General features: G+C 46.8%; 1 protein-coding gene across 1 annotated transcript in view; it reads right to left on the reverse strand.

Moving 5' to 3' along the window:
• The window catches only part of NT5C1B (5'-nucleotidase, cytosolic IB), a 40,222-nt gene that overhangs the window by 15,857 nt on the left and 1,154 nt on the right, over nucleotides 1-23,211 (reverse strand). Inside the window, exons 2-8 of the mRNA XM_069099340.1 lie at nucleotides 20,264-20,656; nucleotides 19,772-19,960; nucleotides 19,083-19,187; nucleotides 16,224-16,535; nucleotides 15,591-15,758; nucleotides 11,188-11,317; nucleotides 2,536-2,658 (exon numbers count right to left, since the gene is read on the reverse strand). Of these exons, the coding sequence (XP_068955441.1) occupies nucleotides 2,536-2,658; nucleotides 11,188-11,317; nucleotides 15,591-15,758; nucleotides 16,224-16,535; nucleotides 19,083-19,187; nucleotides 19,772-19,960; nucleotides 20,264-20,656 (1,420 nt within the window). The remainder of the gene's footprint in view (nucleotides 1-2,535; nucleotides 2,659-11,187; nucleotides 11,318-15,590; nucleotides 15,759-16,223; nucleotides 16,536-19,082; nucleotides 19,188-19,771; nucleotides 19,961-20,263; nucleotides 20,657-23,211) is intronic.

The following is a 23,211-nucleotide window of genomic DNA, read 5'->3' on the forward strand; positions in this document are numbered from 1 at the left end:
CTGGAGATCGAATCCTGGGCTCAGACACTTAGCACCCACCCAGAAACACCTGGCCATGTAACCTTGAGCAAGTTACTTAACCCCAATTGCTTAGGGGCGGCCAGGTGGCTCAGCGAGTAAGAGCACCAGCTCCAGTGTCAGGATGACCTGGATCAAATCCGGGCTCAGATACTCAGCACCACACCCAGAAATAACTGGTCGTGTAACCTTGAGCAAGTTACTTAACCCCGATTGCTTTAAAAAAAAAAAAAAGAATGTCAGCCCCGAATTGTATGACAGAAAGAAAGCATGGACTGGTCACATGGTGAACATGAGAAATGATAGGTAGATGTTCAAGCTGTCTTCTGCATCCTTAAAATGTTGGGAGAAAGCAAGGAAGACCCCTGGTGCACTGAATGGGGCTATGAACTGCTCCATTACATGAAACTCTTGAGTCAATGAAATTCAAGATCTCTGAGCATTAAGAATTCACAGAAGCCAGCACAGTGCCTGACACTTAATAGCCACTCCATAAATGCTTATTGTCACTTGATAAATATTTATTAAGTGCCTCTTGTTGGACAATTTGGATGAAATAGGGTTCTTTTCATTCTATGAGGACCTTTTGTGATTTGGTACAAGCATTGGTCACTTCCACACCAAAAGTTTTTCTTTCTAGACTGAAAGGGACTCATCTCAGTCTATATGACAGCTCCAGCTTCTTGATCATATATGTCCCCCTCCTTTCCAAGCTCCATCTAACCTCCCATGTGCCACAGAGTTAGATCCTAAAGATGAATGGAGCAGGGTTTGGGGCCCCTTCCACACTCATAAGTAAGCCACCTGGCCTGGTGCCTGGCATAGTAGGCATGTCTTGTACACTATTTAAATTGGATTTGATCACCTTATTGGTACCACCTTGTATGTCTTTATCTTCGATGGGTCTCGATTGTTCTAAGTTCTTGTTGTATGTCCTTGTTCCCTCTCTGCCCTCATAGACTTCTATACCTTATTCTCCCTTCTAGGCGGTGGGCTCCCTGACAACAAAGGCTCTATCTTCTTTGTTTCTCCTGTGACATGTAACCTGGGCCTCGCACATAGCTTCACCCCTACATGCCTCTGTATGTGGCTCCCTTAATTCCATGTGTTTGGGTCAGGCTGTGTCCATATGTCAAGTAATTGACCAGTAGTTTTTGTCTATAAGGCAGAGTCCGATGCTAGTTGATGTGAGTCAGACAAGGATTAGTAATCACAAGCCTGTCTGCATGGGCAGGGAGAGGAAGGGGAGAAGTAAGAGACCTGTAAACAGAGAGTGAACGAGACAAGAAGGATCCATTTTCTGCCCGTGTTGGGGGCACATGGAACTTCTCCCAAGTTTAAATGCCTTGTTGGTCCTTGTGCCAGTCTATCACGTTGTACAATCTCATAAAGTTGGTAGTTGGGTCCATTACACTCAATGGATCAGGGTCATCACAGTAATTCTCTAATACACATAAAATGAACTGCTTGAATCACATGATCTCTGAGGTCTCTTCCAGCTCTAAGCTAAAACTCATTTTCCAGCAATATGGATTAAGGATCAATAAGCTGAAGTGAGCAGGGATGGTTATGGGCATTGAACTTTCTGGTGCTTGTTTCCCTTTCCTCTTCTTCCCCCAAACATCAGACTCCTTGAGGGTCAGGAGGTGTTATTTTCATCACAGTATAGGGCCTCGTATGTATTGGGCACTTTATAAAGCTTGACAAGTTGAATTGCATGGAAGTAGGCTTGATAAAGACTGGGAAAGAGTCATGGAGAAAGGCAGGAACAAGGAGGAAAGGTTAAACCAGAAACCCAGTGATGATGGGTAGACCAGCCTCTGTGAAGCAATGCTTTCATGTGAAGAAGCTGATATAGAACATTAGCCTGGAAATGGGAATTGGGGTCAGATTACAGAGCACCTTGAATGGCAGCCTGAGGAGTTTGGACTTTATCTCAGGGATGACAGGGAGTCACTAAAGGTTGAGCTGCATCAATCATTTCTTTGAGTTGTTCCTTCTTGGAAGAGTGTGTTTCCTTTGGGAAAGAGGTGGGGGAAACAGTTTGATTTACAGATGAGTGACCACATGTTGGGGTGGATGGTGGGGAGTCACTTGGGGGTAGGGCCCATAGGGTGCAAGCATTGACCCAGTGGACAGAATACTGAGTCCTAGGGGTAAGCTGGAAGCTATCATGACTGCTTAGCCAAAAGAAGAAAAAATGACTCAAAGAGGGGTGGTATAGTTTGGTGTAGAGAAGAAAGAAGCTACCTCAAAGCCAGGAAGAGTTGTGTTCTCTTGTCTCTGACATGTACCAGCTGTCTGACCCTGGAGAAGTCACAGCCTCCCAACATTTTCTCAGACTTTTAGTTGCAGAGAAATGCCAGCCTGCATTGAGGGAGGGAGTTACTTCACCTGGGATCTCTGCATTCCAATGAATTTATAGATCTACTACCTATCTCTACATTTCAACACTGAAGTAAATGTCTCAATTAAATGATAAGGAGTATTAAAGAAACCAAAATAACAGAACCATACCTTCTTTTATGGCTTCTTGTACCTTATCAGAATCTGCAGAAAGATACAAGTTTGTAAGATATGTCTTTAGATAGCCAATAGGGTTTTCTCCACCAGTCAGGCAGAAGCGGTCAATTAATAAGCCTATGAACAGACAAGAAAACCACTGTTATAGAAGGGACACATACACAAATCTGGCTAACGTTAGCAATATCACCTATTGAAAGTACTGCTTAAACTTTGAATCTATGATGTAAAGATTTTCTTCAGAGGATTCTTGTAGGCTTTTCATGATAACTAGTGATAAAGTTTCATAGATTCATAGTGTTTTAGATCTAGAAGGGAAGTCTGAGGTCATTTAGTCATAAAAAACTTTAGTATGTCCTGGGCTTCCGTGAACCTGGGCTGGAATTTGTTCATTATCTTTGAGTCAGAAGGCATTTTGTATCTGTATCCTCAGTTCCAGGTGAAGGTCCTTTCACACAGTAGACATTAATTGATGTTTAATTGAATTGAATTTACAGGATGACAACAAACCTCAATAGACTGGCCACTAAGTGGTGGGACTGAATGAGTCATTTCTTTTCAGACTACTTGGCAGACTCCTGGGAATGTCATACCTGAAGTCAGGAGAAAGGCAGGTTAGATCCTGCTTGGGACAATTACTTCTTTGGTGATCATGGACTGTGTCCTCACTTCTGAAGTGGGAATAACTTCATACCTATCCTCCAACCCCAAGGATTTTCTCTGGCTGCTCCCATGCCTGGAATGTCCTCCCTCTTCATCTGTGTGTCCTGACTGCCTTGGATTCCTTTGGATCTGAGCTCAAATCTCGGCTTCTGTGAGAAGCCTCTTCCCAATGTACCTTCTTTCCCTATGTTAATTCTCTCCACTTGATCCTCTCTGTATCATGTTTGTAGGTAGTTGTGTGCATGTGGTCTCCCACATTAGACTGGGAGCTCCCTGAGAGCAAGGATTATTTTTGTCTTTCTTTGCATCCCCAGGGCTTAGTACAGGGCCTGGCCCCATAGTAGGTGCTTAAACAATGCTTCTTTAAATGTACTTTCAAAATAAAAAAAGGTAGAGTACAAGTTATGCCCACTATGATTTCAGGGGAAAAAGAGAATGAATGTCATTCTGATTTTAGCATCATCTGTGGTGGAAAGTATGGTCTTCCTACATGTGATGGAAGTGAGATCACGTGGAGGTACAGTGCTTGTGAATGGTTGGAGACCTCTGTTGTGTTTGCTAATCTGCTTAAGAAGTAAAACTCTTCAACTGATTCTTTTGTGTTATAAATAGGGGCAGCTAGGTGGTGCAGTTGATAGAGGGCTGTGCCTGGAGTCAGGAAGACTCATCTTCCTGAGTTCAAATCTGGCCTGAGACATTGACTAGCTGGGGATTAGCTGGGTGACCCAGGTCAAGTCATTTAACCCTGTTTGCCTTAGTTTCCTCATCTAAGAAATGACCTGGAGAAGGAAATGGCAAACCACTGCAGTGTCTTTGCCAAGAAAACCCCAAATGGGGTCACAGAGAGTCGGACATGACAGAACAACAACATGTATTGAAAACGCCTATTACCCAACAGCTGTTATTAGTTTAATAAATCAGTTCTTTAAAGCTTCCTTCATGGCAGCTGAGAATGAATGGACCCAAATTCATTCAACAATTGTTTTCCAGTCAGTCAGTAAGCATTTATATACAAATAATAGTGATAATAATCACATATTCAACCAATCAATCAACACAGATTTATTAAGCACCTGTAATATTCCAGGCACCATACTGAGAGCTTGGGGTTAAAGAATGGCAAGAGACAGTCCCTGCCCTCAAGGAGCTCATAATCTGAAGGAGGAGACAACAGGCAAATGACTATAATCAAGCTATATATATATGTATGTATATATATATATATGGTAAATGATTAACAAAGGGAGGACATTAGAACCAAGTTGGGTTGAGAAGGCTTCTTGTAAAAGATGGGATTTTATCTGGGTCTTGAAGCCAGGTAAGCCAGGAGGAAGGGCAGGGGGGAGGAGGAGGAAGAGTCTTCCAGGCATGAGGGACAGCCTGAAAAAAAATTCCCAAAGTTGGGAGTGTCTTGTTGGAGAAACAGCAAGGAGGGCATTATGACTAGTTTGAAGAGTATATGGGGATCAGTAATGTGTAAGAATGTTGGAAAGGGATGTGTGTGTGTGCATGTGCATATGTGTGTTTAGGGGGACAGGTCATGAAAGACTCTGAACACCAAAGGATTTTGTATTTAATCCTGAATATGGTAGGGGGCCACTGGAGTTTGAGGGGGAGGGTGACATAGTCAGACTTACACTTTAGGAAAGTCACTTTGGTGGTTGAATGGAGGATGAACTGAAGTGGGGAAAGACTTGAGGCAGGCATATTCCAGTTGTGAGAGAATGAGGGTCTGCAGTAGGGTGGTAGCATTGTCAAAGAGAAAGGGGTGTATTAGGGAGATGCTGCAGAGGTCAAATCAGCATACAGTCAATTAGATATGGGCGGAGTAGGTGAGAGAAAGTGAGGGATCCAGGATGACCCCTAGGTTGAAAACCTGAGGCACTGGGAGGGTGGGGGTGCCTTCAACAGTAGCAGAGAAAGGAGGAGGGTGGGTTTGAGGGGAAAGATGATGAGTTCTGTATATGTTGAGTTTAAGATGCATTTGGGACATCCGATTGAGATGTCTGATGGGAAATTTAAGAACAGAAGTCATCAGAGGGTTAGGGTTGGAGAAGTAGATTTAAGACTCATCAGCATAAGTTGTTGCTCAGCTGTTTTCACTCGTGTCTGAGTCTTCATGACCCATTGGGGGTTTTCTTGGCAGAGATCTGCCTTTTCCTTCTCCAGCTTATTTTACAGATGAGGAAACTGAGGCAAACAGGGCTAAGTGACTTGCCCAGGGTCACACAGCTAGCAAGTATCTGGGGCTAGATTTAAACCCAGGTCTTCCTGACTCCAGTCCATTGTTCCACTTAGCTTCCTCATTAGCATAAAGATAGTAATTAAATCCATGGGGACTGATGAGATCACCAAGTGAAGTAGGTAGAAGGAGAAAATGGCCAGGTGCAGAGCCCTATAGGATGCTCACTATATATTAGCTAATTTGATCTTCCAAATGTTGGAAGGTGGCTCAGAAAGATCAAATGTTTTAGCTCCTTCACAACAAATCTTCAGGGATTCCCAATTGCCTCTAGTCAAATGCAAGCCCTTCAGCCTAACCTTCAGAGTGATCCACAATTTGACTTCCACCTATTTTCCAGGCTTATTTTATGTCATTCCCTTTCACAAACTCTCCATTCCACTCAGACCAGCCAGCTAGTTGTACACCAATCACATGCTATCTCCTGTTCTTTGCTTTTGCAGAAGTGATCTCTCCTTCCTATGTGTACAATGCATTCTTCCTCCTCAAAGAATACCTAGTTTCCTTCAAACTATAGCTCAGCTACCACCCCTTACATGAGATCTTTCCTGATTTCCTGTCCTCTCTTCTCCCTCTCTCCTCCTTCCTTACTTTGCTCCCTCTCTCTATCCCTGGGTCTCCTTTTGTTTTTTTTTACTGTCTGTTTCTCCCTCTATCTCTCCCTCTTTCTGTCTCTGTCTCTCATTCTCTCTCAAAATTACTCATATCTCACATGTGTCTAATTTCCTCTTTCCTACCCTGATAGAATAAAGTTCCCTGGGGGCAGGGCCTCTTTTTTTTTCTCTCTCTTGTCAGAGCCCAGCATGGTGACATGTATACAACAAGTGCTTGAATTGGGTTGGAGTAACATTATGATTTAGAGGAGGTAGGTTCTTTTCTTCCCATTTTCAGGTTGAGTATACCAAAGCTCAACAAAGGGAAGTGACTTTTCAGTAGTCAGCTTCAGGGGAAGAGTGGGGCTCTCATAATGATGGAAAGGTCTTGAAGAATTAGCCCAGGATCCCAGAGCTACCAGTGTCTGTGGCTGCCTTTGACCTGGAGTCTTTGTTCATCAAATGGAGTGTTTGTTCTGTGTGGCTCCTGCCTCCCAGCACCACTCCAGGCACTCGATGGGATCTAGAAAACCTCCTGAGTGTCTGTTTGATCTCCTGCTAGAAGAAATGCAGAAGCAGGTGGCTTTAGGGCTGGAAGAGCCTCCTGCTGCCTTCTTCCTTTCCCTCTATTTCCATGTTCATGAAATACATTTCTCTCCCCAGTTATTCTCAAGCCCAAGGAGGTTAGGACTTGCTGAGGTCAGACAGACAGGGAACTGCAGACCAAGCTTTTGAAACCAGATATCTCATTCAGTGACTTTTCCACTAGTCATCTTTGTCACAGCTTCTTCCCCTCTCTGTCCTGGGGGGTGATCCAGGCACTGGTCTCCTGGCTGCTCCCTGCTCACACCTGTCTCACTCATTGCCTCAATGCTTCTTCTCTGGCTGGGCCCTGGCCTGGGACATTCTCCCTTCTGGTCTCCGATTCTTGGCTTCCCCGGCTTTCTCCAAGTCTCAGATACAGTGTCACCTCTGCCAGAAGCCTGCCCCCAAGCCCCATGACCCTAGTGCCTTCCTCTGAGATAATCCTCAGTCTGGCCTGCCTCTGGCTTGCTTGTACATCATGTTTGCGTGTGTCTCCCCTGTTAAACTGTGAGCTCTGTGAGAACACAGCCTTTTTTCCCCTTTTCTTTGTATTCCCAACATTTACCAGAGTGCCTGGCAAAGACTAGGTGCTAATAAAAGCTAGTCACCTATTTCAAATTAACAAGACAAAACTGACTTCACAGAACCCCAGAATTTGATTGTTAAGGAACCGTAGTCACCACCTGTTCTGGCCTACACCAGAAAGAAATGCCCAGTATAATGTGCCAACTGTTCAGACTCTGCCTGAAGACCTGAAGAAAGGCACACCACCTCGTCAGAGAGTCCACTCCTCTTCTGGACAGTTTTCATCATTAATTAGGAAACTTTCTCACCAGAGGCAGCTGGCAGCACAGTGGACAGAGCACTGGACCTGGAGTCGGGAAGACCTGAGTTCAGATCTGGCCTCAGACACGTACCAGCTGTGTGACCCTGGGCAAGTCACTGAACCTGTGACTGCCTCAGTTTCCTCAACTATAAAATGGGGATAAAAATAACACCTTCCTCCCAAGGGTGTCATAGGGATTAAATTAGAGAATATTTATTAAATAACTTCACATAGTGCCTAGCACATAGTAGGTGCTTTATAAATGCTTATTCTCCTCCCTTCCTTCCCCTACCTACTGCATGGTCTCAAAGTGTCTCTTTGCAACATTTATTGGACCTGCCTCACTTCCCAGTGACTAAGCTTAGAAAACTATGAAGCATCAAACTCCTTCTTCCTGAAACCTTTTGGTGTGAAATTCACTACTGAGCATTAGAATGTTTCAGTCCATTAAAGGTGGGAACACAGACACACATGTGCAGACACAGAGAGACACACATAGACACATGTAGGTATAGATACAAACACACACAGACCCACACAGATACACGCACATAGGCATAGTGAGATGCACACATATACACACATATACAGAAGAAACAATCATATACACAGACACATACAGACATACATAGACACACACAAGTACACACAGAGATACACATAGACACAGATAAACATACACAAACACACAGAGACACGTGCACAGACAGACATAGTCAGTTCCCTGAGTTGACGTATTGTTTGCTGGCCCATTTAAACTTCATGCATTGATGAGAATCATTCTAACAAGGGCCTCCCAAAACAAGTAGAGTTGGATTTTTTTTTAAGTCAGTGGGAAACCAGCAAAAATCTGTGTGAGTCTCAATGTCAATCCAAGCCATCCCGTACAAAAAGGTACCCTGCTCTCGTGGAAAGGACACTGCCCCAACATTTGTTCAAGGACTGGCTCTGCAGCTTGCACGTTGTGTGCCCTGGGCATGGCCGTTAAACCCATCACAGCCTTCTCCCTATGAAGAAGAGAAATGACTTGTGACTTGCATTCCTTCAGTGGTCATCAGGAGGTCAATTATTTAGTGGATGTGAAAGTGCTTTGTAATCTGGAAGAGGCTTCTCCACATTTGCATCCCCAAGTGCTGGTGCTGTCCTGGGCTGTATCAACCCACTGAACATCTGGAACGTGGTGTGTGTCTCCTTCTTTACCCTTATCTACAGTGTCAGTGTTGTTCTCCCAAGCACCCAGCAGTGGGCCTTGAGCGTAGCCAGGTGACTGGATGCTATTCACTGAGGAAGTGTAGGATTGCTTCCTACACTGTGTCCCTAGTCCTCTCTCAGAAGGGCGCACAGAAGGGAGTACTCGTGGTGGGCCATCTCCCCAGGGACGGTACTGTAGAGCCCTTGTGGCCAGTGTAGATGCAGGGCCGGGGCACCCTACCAGTCTTCTCGGATCATGCTTATTGCTGTTGGGATCACGTCTCTGCCCATTGTCTTTCCAGGTCTCTAGCTGTGTGGGGCATTCACTGAACTGCTTCTTGCTGCCCTCTGATGGTTTTCAGCAAAGCTAGTCCATCTGCTGCTTTCTGCTACCACCTGCTGGTAAACCTCTCCCACACCAGAAGGGCTGAAGCTCCTCTAGTCCACACAAACTAAAGCCATTACGGTCTGTACCCAGTGAAGGAGCCAGCACATGCATGCTGAAGCTCTCTTCGTATTTTTCTTTCAATGTTCCTGGGCATCTCTAGACCCAACCAACTGTCTGACCTAGGGTTAGGAAATAGCTTTAATTCTTGTCCATTCCCTTGACTAGTCCCTAGTCAGCCTGCATCTTCTCAAATCCTTTTGGACATTTTATTCAAGAAAACCACCAAGGAGCCATGGCTGTCTAGGGTGATAAGGCTTCTCTCAGTTTCTGTGTGCACATGCCCTTGGAATAGGTTGGGTCCTGGGGCTTAGAACAAAAGGGCAAAGTGAATCTGGCAGGACTGTATGTGTAGAACCTTCATTCCAAATTCCTTACTTTATTATGCATCCCTTACAGCCACGTCTTCCTGAATCAGGAAGTGCTTCCAAATAATTAAAGCTATACAGAAGTGGAAGGCACTTCCTTTCCACCTAGATGGTCCTCTGGAGAAATGACCATTTGTGTGGGGTGTTGTAGGGGAAGGGCCTGTACTGGTGTGAGTCAGATCCTCCAGTCTGTCTCCATCCCTTCTCTTGTTCTTTTAGTGGGATTCAGTGAGTTTGGCTGACTATGTGCAGTCTCATGGGAGGATCATGACAGACTATGTAGGATTTACTGACTGGGATGGCCGAAATTGTAGAGACTGGACCCCATGCCCACCAAAGATCCACTGGAGAGGCTGTGAGTGTTTCCTCTTCAGGAAGTACAGGGGAGGGGGACAGGCAAGCTGTCTCCTAGTATTTAAGGACAGTCCAATGGAAGAATGGTGGAGCGCTTCTGCTGCTTGGCTCCAAAGGGAGAGATGAGGAGGGAGGAGTAGAAGCTTCCCAGAGGTCACACTGGGCTCTTGACAAAGGAAATGCTCCCTACCAGTGAGGGCTGTGCTGAAGGTGGCCGGAGCAGCCCACAGGCAGAGTCTGGAGAGCTGCAGCGGGGCTCGAGTCAGCAAATGGCCTTGCAGCTCCCTTCTCTCGCTGTGGCTCCCGCGCTGCAGTTTTGATTGGGCAAGAGTTACTTGCAGAAATGATAAGAGGTTATTTCTGTTTGTTTTTCCCTTTGTATCAAAGTGAGCAAATGGTAGAATGACTTATATTCAACTTTCGCCATTACAAGTCAAAAAGAGGGTGTTAAGCATCATTCCCAAGTCTTGCCTCAAATAGACAGACTCAGGGCCATTTCCTTGATTTTTCAAGCTCAAAGATGACACTTTCAGTGGGATTTAATGAATAGAATGTTCCATCTAAAATGAAGGTATGGGGCTGTGTGTCTGTGTCTGTGTGTGTATGTATGTATGTGTGTGTGCATGTGTGTATGTGTGTGCATATCTATGTGTATATGTGTGTGCACATCTGCGTATGCCTGTGTGTATGTGTGTGCACATATGTGTGTGTCTGTCTGTATGTGTGTGCACATCTGTGTGTCTGTGTGTCTGTATATATGTGTGTGAATGTCTGTGTGGGTGGAGGGGTAGAAGACAGGAGGAGATAGAGAGGTAGAGGAAGGAAGGGCAGGTTCCATAGTGCTTCTTTCACCAGATGTCCCCTAAGGGAGGCTGGATGACCACTGTCCTGTCATATTTTGGAAGAGATTTGAGTTTTACGTAAGGGCTGGGCTAGATGATCTTTGGGGTCACTTCCAGCTCTGAGAGTCTAAAATTCTAGGTGGTGAGGGTAGGATAAAAGAGGTGAACCTAGTTAAATGTTTAACAAGTTTAACATGTTTTACTGGTGAATGAGTTGTTTGATCATAGAAAGAATGCCTCGTGATTGACAGTTCATTGATGTCAAGTTCAGAAGTTTCAAACAAAACAAAACAGAAAACAGAAGTATATTGCAGGGCCTGGGATTAAGACCTTGACAAGTTAAGGCCAGAGCTTTGGGCCAAGGCCTGCTGCCGCAGTTGGAAACGCACATGGTGGCTCTCGTTCTGACATATGCAAATAAACACTTTCCTGCGGCCCGCGTGTCCACATCAGTCAGGTGGCAGGAAGCAGAGTCCGCAGGCCGCCAGCCTGGGCCACAGACACAGTCTTCGCACGGTGTTTATTTGACTTACTTACCGTAGTGATTGATGCTGTTTATGAGTCTCACCCCCACTTGGGCATGGTTATTAGTCATCAGCACAATATCAAACAAGTCCTGTTCACTGGGATAAAGACTGTGCAGTCTGGCGTTGACATTCTGCAGGGCCTGTGGGTCAAAAACATCAAGGTGCCTGTGTCAGCCTGGCAGGCCAGAGACTGGCCACTGACAAAGGAGGGGAACAGCCTGCCCATCTCCCTGGCCAGACCTGCTTCTCTGCCTAGTTGGCTACCTCTTGTGGTCCTCCCTACCCCCCCCAGCCCCCCCCCCCAAAAAAGCACAAACAGGTGGGAAACATTTGCTTTTTTGAGGAAGAAGGTGGCAGGGATTGGGCCTATGACTGCACTAGTATAAATAAATCCCAGGTGAGGAAGCCCCCTCCCTCCAGTGATGTTGTCTGGGGGTTCTAAAAGTCACTGAGCCAGAATGAGTCAGAGATGAGATGTCCTCTGGGGCAGGTAGCTGTGGTACAGTGGGAGAATATCCACTGGACTAAGAGGTAGATGTGGGCTCTGGTCCCAGCTCTACCATTAAAAACTATCCCCAGGAGCTTAGGCAAGGAACTTCCTAGAGCGAATTAGGTGTCACACAGAGAGCCCCAGGCCTGGGGTCACAGCAGGCCTGAGCTTCAGTCTTGCCTCTAGCATGCATGAGTTACTGAAAACTAGACCTCAGAAGTGCTTTCCTCCATCTGGCATGTGAACAACAGCCCCCTTCATGATAGACTTGACAAGGGCTCATCTCACGCCTGCCCAAAGAATTCCTGGGGAGAAAAGCCTTCTGACATAGACAGTTGCTTTCACTTTGGGGCAGCTCTAGCTGTAGGCTTGATGTAAAATGGCCTCTCCACAATGACTCTCTGTTGCTAAGTTTTGACTTCTAGGGCCAGGCAGAAACAAGTGTAAAGACTTGGACACCGCTGTTTTGTCCTTCCTGGTGTCTCTGTCTACTATCTAAATATCCCCAATTCATCCAGAATGTCCTGATGTGGACAGTATGTAAAGCCTTTATAAATGCTGGACAGCACAGTGGATGGGAGGGCCGGAACTGGAGCCAAGACGAAGGGTTCTGATCCTGACACTTAATAACCGGTCTGACCCTAGGCTAGACTCTTAATTTCACTGAGCCTCTTTTTTTATATATAAAATGAAGACAGTAACAGCACCTACTTCACAGGGTTATTGTGATGATCAAATGAGATGATGCATATGAAGCATTTTATGAACCTTAAAGCCCTGTGTACATACTGTTCATCATCCCCGTCACCACCAGCAGCATCCTCCTCCTCATCTTCTTCATCACCATCATCCTCTTCCTCATCACTATCATCATCATCTTCATCACCATTACCATCATCATCATCACCACCATCCTCTTCCTCATCACTATCATCATCACCATCATCATCATCACCACCACCACCACCATCATCTTAGTTGCATTTCCCTAGATTCTTCCCACATACTAATTTTGTTCCTAAATGTGACACCTAGAGCTTCATGCCATATTCTGGACATGGTCTGCACAGAGCCATGGGTGGTTGGCCTGTGACCTTCCTGGTTCTGGGCTCCATTCTTCTCTTAGTATATCTAAGATGGCATTAGCCTTTTGGGTTACCATTTCACATTGTTGATTTGTATTAAAGGTATAGACCACTAAATCCCTTAACCCTCTGTTGTTCTTAGTTTTCAGATGAGCCTCTGTCCAGCCACTTCTGCCCACCTATGTACTTGTGAAACTCATTGTTTCTGCCTCTTTTGAAGTGAATCTTACTCTCCTTGGCCTGTTGTTCTCTTTTGCCAAGATCTTTCTGGATCCAGCTCCATCATCCAATGAGCTGCCTCCTCATTCTTTGTTTGAGTCATTGGCCAGTTAGATGGACAGGCCATCTATCCCAGGCAAAGAGAAGACTGTCAGACCTGCCACATTCTGCTGGGAGCCTCCTCTCACATTATTATCCAAACCTCGGTGCCTAGGCTGGCCATCAGGCCATTTGTTTGACAACGAAGGGAATATGTCTTCTCATTCAGTTCTGAGTTCACCAGACTGTGCTGTTAGCTCTGGAGGAACAGCGTGAGAGACATTAGTTTTGCCCAAACCTGGGTAAACAATGTCGCATTCTTCCTAATTTATTAGTACAGCACCTTGTAGTCTGGCATGGCTTACTCTTGATGAAGACATGCTTTACCTTTGTGATCACTTCTTTCTTGGTTCAGTAACCATCCTTTTAACAATATACTGTATAATTTCCCTCAGGAATCTGAGTCAAGGTTACTGACTTAATTTTCATGCTCCCTCCCAACTTAGAAAAGATGAATTTTCTGCCATTTGGAGTGCTTAACTACCCCCAAGTGCCCAGCACTGTTCTAAGTGTTCCTAGCACTGATCATTGGCAAAGTGCTTTGTGCACGTGTTTCATTATCTCTCCCTGTCTCAAAAATCTTTCAAAGGTCACACTGCTCATGGCTCAAACGCATATGCTGGAATATCACTTTTTTTTAAATCTACACAGAATGGAGGACAGAGAAGACTGTGTGTGTCTCCAAATTTAGATACTACGAGGAGGCTCTCCCTCTCACCCCACCACTTAAAATCCTTCCTTTTCTTTAGTGAAGACGTTAATCTTCACCATCTTCCAGGTGAGGATAGATGATGCCTTTTCCTGGTCAAGTGAATCCTTCCATTTGTGTCCTTGACCCCAGTTTCTACCCTGTTTTCTTTTTTATTCCCCTTCTCCCTCTTGGATGACCCCTTCGCCACTCCCTACAGTCAGGTCTTACCCGTCCTTCAAAACTTGCATGTTCCAGGCCTATTGTATAGCACACACCCTTGGAGAGCTCGTTGTCAGTCAGTGCCTGCCCCTCCAGAGATATCACTCACTTTTGCTTCTTTGCTCAATGACTCACGGTACCAGTGATCTCTTAACTGTTCAATTCAGTGGCCTCACGTTCTCATCAGGTTCTCCACCTAACCTTGGTTTCTCTGTAGCTTCGGACACCGTCGGCCACTCCTTTCCTTCAGACACTCTCATTCTTGGCTTCTGTACCATGGATCTCTCCTGGTTCTCTCATCTGACTTTTTTTCCTCAGGCCTTTTTGTGGGTTTCTTACCCATGTGTGGCTGCTCACCAAGGTTCTGTCCTGAGTATTTTCTCTTCTTTCTCTACTTCCTCTCATTACCAAGCAGATGATTTACAGACCTATTTATTGAGCCTCAGGAACTCTCCCAACCTCCAGGGCCAGATTTTTAAACTGATTGTGGAATAATTACACTTGGACAACATGCTGTCATCCCTAACACATGCAAAAGACAAATATGATTCTTGCCCTACTCTCCCTTTATCCACCAAACCAAGTCTTGTTCATCCCATTCCCATCCTTGTCTCTTGAATTTTCTCCCTTTTCTCTGCTCCTGTAGCCACCCTCCTAGGTCAACCATGCATCCCCTCTCATCTGAGACTATTGCAATAAATTTCTAACTGGTTTTCTTACCCATTCTAGTCTCTCACCACAATCTTGCCAAATTGATAGTATTATAATGTAGGTTTCATGATATCACTCTTCTTCTCAAAGACTGTGATGGTGTCTGATTATCAAACTCCCCATTTTTGCATCTAAAACCTTTGCAAACTCCACCTAACTGAGCACTGTGCCCAGAATCAGGAAGATCTGAATTCAAATCCAACCTCAGACATTTATTCTTTCTGTGATCTTGGGCAAATCACTTAACCTCTATCTGCCCAGTTTTCTCATCTGTAAAATGGGGACAATAATAGCACCCACTTCCCAAGGCTTTTGTGAGGATCAAACGTGATAACATTTGTGGAGTGGTCAGCACAGTGTGTGGCAACCAGCAGGCACCAAATAAATGCTTGTTGCCCCCCTCTCCTCCCCTAATCTAAGATTCATTTATCTTTTCAGTCATATTTCATATTCTTTACTTTTCCATAGTGTATGTTTGAGTCGGACTGGGCTGCTGGATGCTTCCCATATGCAGTGTCCCATTTGTCATTTCACATGTCTTCTCCAGAGTGTCTGCTGTATCTGAAATCCACCTGCTCCTTGCCTCCTCTCCTAACAGAACCCATCGTTTGCTTACGGGCACCACTTCTTCAGTGAGACCTTTCCCAGCATCCCTGGTTGTTAGTACTTTCACTTTCTCTACCATTTACTTGGGGATCTAGTCAGCTCCCCTGGCTTCAATCATCTCTGAAGACTTTCAAGTCTACTTGGTCTAGGCTAGGGGAGTAGATGATGGAGAGTCACATGGTCATAGAGTGTCAGCCCTGGAAGGGCTCCAAGAGATCATTAAGCCTCACCCCTCATTGAGCAGAGCCAAGAGTTTGGCTCAGGCATTTCTCAGCTTGCCCTTGGACTGGTACCTTGACGAAGCCAAAGGCGGGTCCAGGACTCAGAATGACGTTCTCATTGGTGATCTGGTATGCCATGTACTTCTCCAGTCCTTCATTCTCAAAGATTTTACTGTCTTCCACCATATTGAAGAGTGCCCGGGAGGAGACAGCGATGGTGATGGCATTCTTAGGTTTGGGCTGCAGGAAGGGGTGGACAGAAACATGTGTGGGTCAAGAATCACTAGAGGAAGAAAGGTGGGACGGACAGGAAGAGGGAAATAAGGGTGCGGGATGGTATAGGACTGGAGGTGGGACAGCTGTTGGTGGGTTGGCTGGTTGGATGGATTATGGTTGATTGTGAATGAGGGAAGGGAAGACAAATGGGTGGAACTGATGGATCAGTGGAGACAAGTGGAAAGATGGAGGGATGGATAGACAGAAAGGACTGGTGGAGGAAGAGAGAAGCAATGAGGCAACAAGTAGGGAGGATGGACAAAGGGTCACATGAAGGAGGGTAAAGAACAACGGGAGAACGGGGAGTCCGAGTTCAGAGGAAGAAAACAACTTGGGGTGTCAGCGTCTGGCTGGCTGGAGGGGCAGGGGAGGCCCTAGGCATTCCCTGAGCCCCCGGAGCTGGGGAAGGGGGAAAGTGGATGTGCTTACTGGCCTGGGCCGGCCGGGCGTCCAGTTGGAAACGTCCCCATCAGTGTCTTCACTGAGGCTTTGGGTGAGTGAGGACTTTGAGCTCTTCCATTCCTGGGATGACCGGGCCTTAAACACCTCTGAGGCTGGAGACGAGGGTGGAGGCGGGGCTGGGGGTGGGGGTGGGATTAGAGGTGGAGTTGGAGGCTGTTCTGGCTCCTGAGGAGGGCTGGGTGCCTTCTCAGGAGTCTGCACAGCAGACAAAGTAGAATGAGGCAGCTTCTCCCCGGGCTCCACGATGGACACTCGAGAGTTCACATTGATGCTGGATTGCTGGAGACAGGAGCAATGGACTAAGTGAGTGGTGCATCCTGACCCCAGGCTCCTCTTCCTCCTCCTTCCCCCAACACAAGCACACCTGGAGTAGCCTAGGCCCCTGATGCAGTACGCACTCCCCTGAGCACAGAGCAGCTGCCCTTACAAGCTCCCAGATGCAACAGATTCCAGATTCAATCTGGCGATGCCTCATTCATTCACAGAATGTTCACAGGCTTTAGACATGCCTCTCCTATCCTCCCCCTGCCCCTGTCCCAAACCTGTACACCCTCATTTATAACCTTCTGGAAGAAGGGGTGCTGCAGAGAAGGCACAGTCGGTGCCTAAGACAGCCCTGTCTAGTGCTGTGTGAGTGTGTGAGTATGTGTGTGTGCACATGTATACATGTGTGTGCATGTGCATGTTGTGTGAGTATAACTGTGAGTGCATATGTGTGTGAGTATGAGTAAGTGTATATGTGTGTACATGTGTGCACACATGTGTGTTGTGTGAGTGAGCATGTGTGTGAATGTATGTGAGTGTAACTGTAAGGGTGTGTGAGTGTATGTGCACATGTGTGCCTGTGTGTGCATTGTGTGTTGTGTGAGTGTGTATGTATGTATGTGTGTGCATGTGTGTGTTAGTGTAACTGTGCGTGAGTGAATATGTGTGTGCACATGTGTACCCGTGTGTGCATGTGTGTTGTATGAGTGTGAGTGAGCATTGTGTACGTGTGTGTGTATATGTGTGTGAGTGTATATGTATGTGAGTGTGTACGAGTGTGTGAGTGCATGTGTATGAGTGTGAAGGTGTGTGTAAACATGTGTGCATGTGTTGTGTGAGTGAGCATGTGTGAGCATGTGTGTGTGCACATGTGTTGTATGAGTGAGCATTGTGTGTGAGAGCGGGTGTAAGTGTGTGTGAGTGTGTGTATGTGTGTGCATGTGTGTGTTGTGTGAGTATGTGTATGTGATTGTGTATGTGTGAAAGTGTGTATGGATGAGTGTGAGTGAGAGTGTGTGTGTATAATAGAGACAGAGAGAGGGAGGAGGAGCTCTGAATCTGCTCAATATTCATGCTAGAATGAGGCCTTTGAGACCCTAGGGCCCTGGGCTGGCACTGCCAGCATGACCCTGAGCGAGTCACTTGATTTCTTTTGGCCTGTCTGCTCTTTTGTGAGATGGGAGGGATGAGAACTGGAGGACTTGGCTACCCAGCTTGACTGTCCACAATAATGGCAGTAGTGATAAGAATCGCTGACCTTTCTGTGGTATTTTGAGGCCTGCGCCATCTCGTTTGATCCACAAAACCCTGGGAAGTAGGAGCTGTTGTTGCGAGTTTACAGATAAGGATACTGAGGCAGACAGGTGAAATGCTATGCCCGGACCCCACAGCTAGTAAATTCCTGAAGCTGGATTTGAACTCAGGTCCTCCTGACTCCAGGACTGGTGCCCCAGACATGGCCCTGTAGAGAGGCGGTCCAATGATCCCCACATTCCGGGGAGATGGCAGCGGTGCCACTGGGCCTCTGCCCCTGCCCCAGGGATGCCGAGGGCTCTCTTAGAGCCCCTTTCTCATCTTTTCCCCCTCGTGTCCTTGTCAGATCAGGAAGTCAGCTTCCTCCAAGATGGCTTGCTCTTGGCAAAGAGCCTTGGTCACTGTTTCCCTTTCTCTTCCCCAGGTTACTCCAGGGCTCGGTCTGACAGGTTCTATTCCCTTGCCTGCCCTTGTCCCCTCCCCAGTCTGGCCTAGCGAGCCTCTGTAGCCAAGGACAGCACCCCTCTGGGACTGGTGCCACGGACTGGTTGGCTCAGCTGAGGACCTCCTGCTGTCTGTTGCCTTCCTTAGGTTGGGGGGCTGCTCCCCACGAGCCACTTTTGTCCTGCCCTCTCTGGGCCAGAGACTGGGAAGCAAAGACAGAAGCCAGCTCAGCTTTGCCCCCCACCCCAACCTAAGCAAAGACATTTTGACATCTGTGACCCCCCTCTCACTGCCAATAGCTGAAACAAGCACCAAGGATAGAAAGACCCCAGCAGAGAGCCTGGAGAGATGCTCCTGATTGTGTGGCCAGGCCCAAGTGGTGGGGAGAGGAGGGCAGGAGGATTCCCCCCTGAAGGGTGCACAGCCCTGGTGAGCTTGGCCTCAGGAAGCCCCGAGTGCAGATTCAGCCTCAGACCCTTTCTAGGTGAGTGACCCGGACAAAGCATCCAGCCTCTGCTTGCCTCAGTTTCCTCACCTATAGACTGGGGACAATAACAGCACCCACTTTGCAGGGATGTTTTGAGGAACAGATGAGATGAGTTTTACAAAGTGCTCACCACAGTGCTTGGGTGCTTGGCACATGGTGGGGACTTAATGATGCTTGTTCCCTCCCTTTGTGTTGTGGATGACTCTTAGACTCCTGGTCCCAGGGTACCTGGGCAGGGGGGGGGGGGGGGTCGCTCTGTCTCTTTGCCCATTGCCTGTGCTCAGGTGGCCTCCCACAGTCTGGCACTGCCCCTCAGTGTTCCCATCGCCTCTCCCCACCCCAGCCCTTTCCCCTTTCTTCCTCACTCGTACCCTCACGTTCCGGCCTTTGGTATCCTCTGAGACAGAGACCCGTGAATTCCGGCCTTGCCGGAGGCTTCTCTGAGAGTCGTTTTTCAGCATAACATACTCCTGGGTTATGCTCTGTTGAGACAGGAGAAGGGGCCATTGGTCCTCTGCCCAGCTGCTCTACACACACAGCCTGACCAGTTGTAAACAGGAGGCAGCCTTGCTTGGATGACTTCCCTTGTCCCCTTCCCTTCCTTGCTGACTATCTGCTCACCTCCACCTCCCCCCATGCGTGGCTCTCTATCCCCCCACCCCCATCCTCAGTTCCTCCTGGACCTAGATTCACTGGCAGGGGATGGTGGTTGGGGCACGATGTCCAGAACCAAGGATCAAAGAAAACTTCCTGTGGCCTAGAGCCCCCTGGCTCCCTGCCATCCCCATCACCACGGATTCTTTCTTCTCCTGTTCCAAGGATAGGCCTGGACCAGGTGCCAAGGGTCAAATGCATGTCCAGCAGTGCCTGATGATAGCAAGCAGCTCTGAGGGCTCGAAACAGCTGGTCTGCTCTGCGATCAGCTTCTGACATGAGCGAGCGTGGGGTGGGGGGTGAAAGGGGTGACCCCTGGCCCTGCTGGCAGCCTGCTCTGCCCTGTGACTCCCTTCCCCCCCCACAGGGCCTCTGGCTCCCCTGGAAACCGGGTCGTGTGCTCTCTGCTCACCCTGATTATGATGGCCTGCTGTCCCTGCTCCCACAACAGGCACATATATAAATAAACAGTCAGGCTGCGGAAGGGGCCCAGAAGCAGTGCTCCCTCCACAGCACCCAGGCCAAGACACCGTCTATACGATGAAAAACACCACATCGAACAACGCCTTAGCGAGTGAATCGGGTTGACTGCACGCCTCATCTGAAAGATTGTGCAGAAACGGGTCATTGTGGTGGCCAGACACCCTGCCCCCTCCCGACTGGCCCCAGAGGGGCCGAGCATGTCAGACCTGGAGCTGTCTCCGGTGGGCTCACCTGGGACCCCGGGACTGCGCACTGGAGGGGGAGCAGGGACGCACTGCTCCTACTTCACCCCTAAAACCCTGTCTGGACAGCGGCCCAGCTCAGCCCTATCCCAGCCCTGTCCTCCTGACCTTGCAACCTTCCACCCCCTGCCTGATGTCTTCACACTCGCAGGTCTGCAGCCCCACTCAGAGCGGCTCACCTGGGCACTCTGACGAGTGCTGGTTCTCTCCACATCCCTCATGCTCTTCCTGTCCAAGTCATTGTTTTCTCTGGGAACTTTCATGGCCCCTTCACTCTTAACATGGAAAAAAGAAAGGCAAATGAAGTTTATTCTGTTCAGACAGGAAGTCGTCCAGCCCAGGCTTGCAATAAGGACCAAACCACGAACATCCTTTAGCAAACTAAACCACTCGGTGGAGTGGGCCCAGCCTGGGGCTCCATTCTCAGGTCTAGACACTGCCTTTGTGACCTTGCTTTGTAGAGCTCCAAGGCCACTGGGGTGTCCTGGCACAGCCCCTTCTTTTAACAGAGGAGGAAGCTGGGGCCAGAGATCCCAGGGTCCCAGCAGCACAAAGCAACATTTATACAGCACCTAAATGTTTTCAGTCTCATCTCTGTGTCCTCACGACAACCCTGCGATGATCATCCCCATGTTACTAATAAGGAAACTGAGGCAGACAGAGGGCAAGTACCTTACTCAGGATCACACGGCTAGTAAATATCTGAGGCCAGATTTAAACTCAGGTCTTCCTAACTCTAGGCCAGGAGTGAGGAACCAATGGCCTCCCTGAGGCCTTGAGGCTACCCATAGCCCTCTGGGTCCTCAAGTGTGGCCTTTTGACTGAATCCAAAGTTCCTAGAACCAACCCCCTTGTTCTGTGGAGTTTGGATTCAGTCAAAAGGTCACACTTGAGGATTTAGAGGGCCACATGTGACCTCGAGGCTACAGATTCCTCACCTCTTCTCTAGGTAGTCTTGACCCTAGAATCTTTGGTGTGTGTGTGTGTGTGTGTGTGTGTGTGTGTTGTGTCTGAGGCTGGAATCGAACTCGGGTCCTCCTGACTCCAGGGTCAGCACTTTACTCACTGCGCCACCTAGCCGCCCCCCAGAATTAATTTTTACTGTATTCATCTTTCTCTTTGCTGAAGGAGAAGAGAGAGAAGGGGAGGAGGAAGAGGAAGAGTAGATGGAGGACTGGTGACAGTTGCTTCCCTGCTTAGGGATTGGAAGTAGTGACTTGTCTCCTGACCACAGAAGTGGTGAGGTCCACCAGGTGACTTGTCCATTAAAACGTAAGCTCCCTGAAGTCAGAGATGATGTCACTTTCCCATGTGCTTATCCAGCTGCTCTCACCACACTGTCCTGGGCATAAAGGAGGAGCTTAATGATTGCCTGTGGATTACTTACACCCACTTTTGGTGATTCTCAGGTCATGGGTCATACAGCATGAAGGAACCCAGAGAAGACTTGATGAATATCACATTGGGTCAAAGACCATCAGACATAAGTGATGCTTTCATCGTTATTGCCCATTAAAAGCAAAGGATGGAGAAGAGAAAAGATTTGGGAAGCAACACACCCACAAGCATTTATGAAGCACCTGCTTGGTACCAGGACCAAGGAGGCGAGGACAAAGAATAGAGCCTCCACCAAAGAGAGAAGGCCAAAGGACATAGCTGAGCATATACAGAGTCGAGATGGAGAGTACAATTGAGATAACACAGTGTGGATTAGTACGAGGTGCTTCAAGGAGAAGAGCTAAAACTAAACGTTTGGGGGGGGGTGCTCAGAAAAGGCATCAGGAAGAATGCAATGTTTGAAGTGAACCCTAAGTCAGTCAGTAAACATTTATTAGGTGCCTTCTATGTTAGTCAACAAGCAATACTGGGCTAAGATTTGGAGCTACAGAGAAAGGCAAAAGACATTCCTGCCCTCGAGAAGCTCGTGATGGGAGATGCAGCATACAAACACCTAAGGACAAGAAAGCTTTTGATAGGAAATAACAGAGGAAAGGCATTAGAATTTTTAAAAATATATTTATTTAATGTTTTATTTTTCCCAATTACATGTAAAAATTTTTAATATTAATTTTAGAAAAATTGCAAGTATATATCTCCCTCCTTTCCTCCTCTCATCCCTCATTCAGAAGGCAAGCAATTTGATGTAGGTTATACATATGTGGTTATGCAAAACATATTTCTATATTAGTCATGTTGAAAAAGAAAACGTCCCCCCCCCCAAAAAAAAAAAAACAAGGAAAATGAAGTTAAAAAAAAGTATGCTTTGACCTGCATTTAGGCTACATCAGTTTTTTTTTTTTTCTGGAAGTGCATAGCATTTTTCATCACAAGTCCTTAAAAATTATCTGACCATTGTATTGCTTAAAATAGCTGTCATTCACAGTTGATCATTGTATAGTATTGTCACTGTTACTGTGTACAATGTTCTCCTAGTTCTGCTCATTTCACTTTGCATCAGTTCATGTAAGTCTTTCCAGGTTTTTGTGAGAGCATCCTGCTCATCATTTCTATGGTACAATAGTATCTCATTACAATCATATATCACAACTTGTTTAGATATTTTCCAATTGATTGCCATCCCCTCAGTTTTCAATTCTTTGGCATCATAAAAAGAGTGACTATAAAGATTTTTGTACATATAGATCCTTTCCCCTTTCCTTTCATCTCTTTGATATACAGACCTAATAGTGGTATTGCTGGGTCAAAAGTAATACACAGTTTTATAGCCCTTTTGGTATAGTTCCCAGTTATTCTACAGAGTAGTTGTATCAGTTAACACCAGCTAGCAATGCACCAACAGTGTCTTAGTGTCTCAATTTTCCCATATCGCCTCCAAAATATGTCATTTTCCTTTTCTCTCACATTATTTATTCTTATAGGCATGCGGTGGTACCTCAGAGTTTTTTTTAATTTGCATTTCTCTAATTAATAGTGATTTAGAGAATTTTTATATGACTATAGGTAGCTTTTATTTCTTCATCTGAAAACTGTCTGCTCATATCCTTTGACCATTTATCACTTGAGCAATGGTTCTTATTTTTATAAATTTGAATCAGTTCTCTGTATGTTTGAAAAATTAGGCCTCTTTCAGGGAAACTCACTGTAAATTTCTCTCTGTCTCTGTCTC

The sequence above is a fragment of the Petaurus breviceps genome, unplaced genomic scaffold (assembly GCF_028583685.1).
Source record: "Petaurus breviceps papuanus isolate PSGF00001 unplaced genomic scaffold, PetGlider_PUasm1.0 373, whole genome shotgun sequence".
NCBI classification, from domain to species: Eukaryota; Metazoa; Chordata; class Mammalia; order Diprotodontia; family Petauridae; genus Petaurus; species Petaurus breviceps.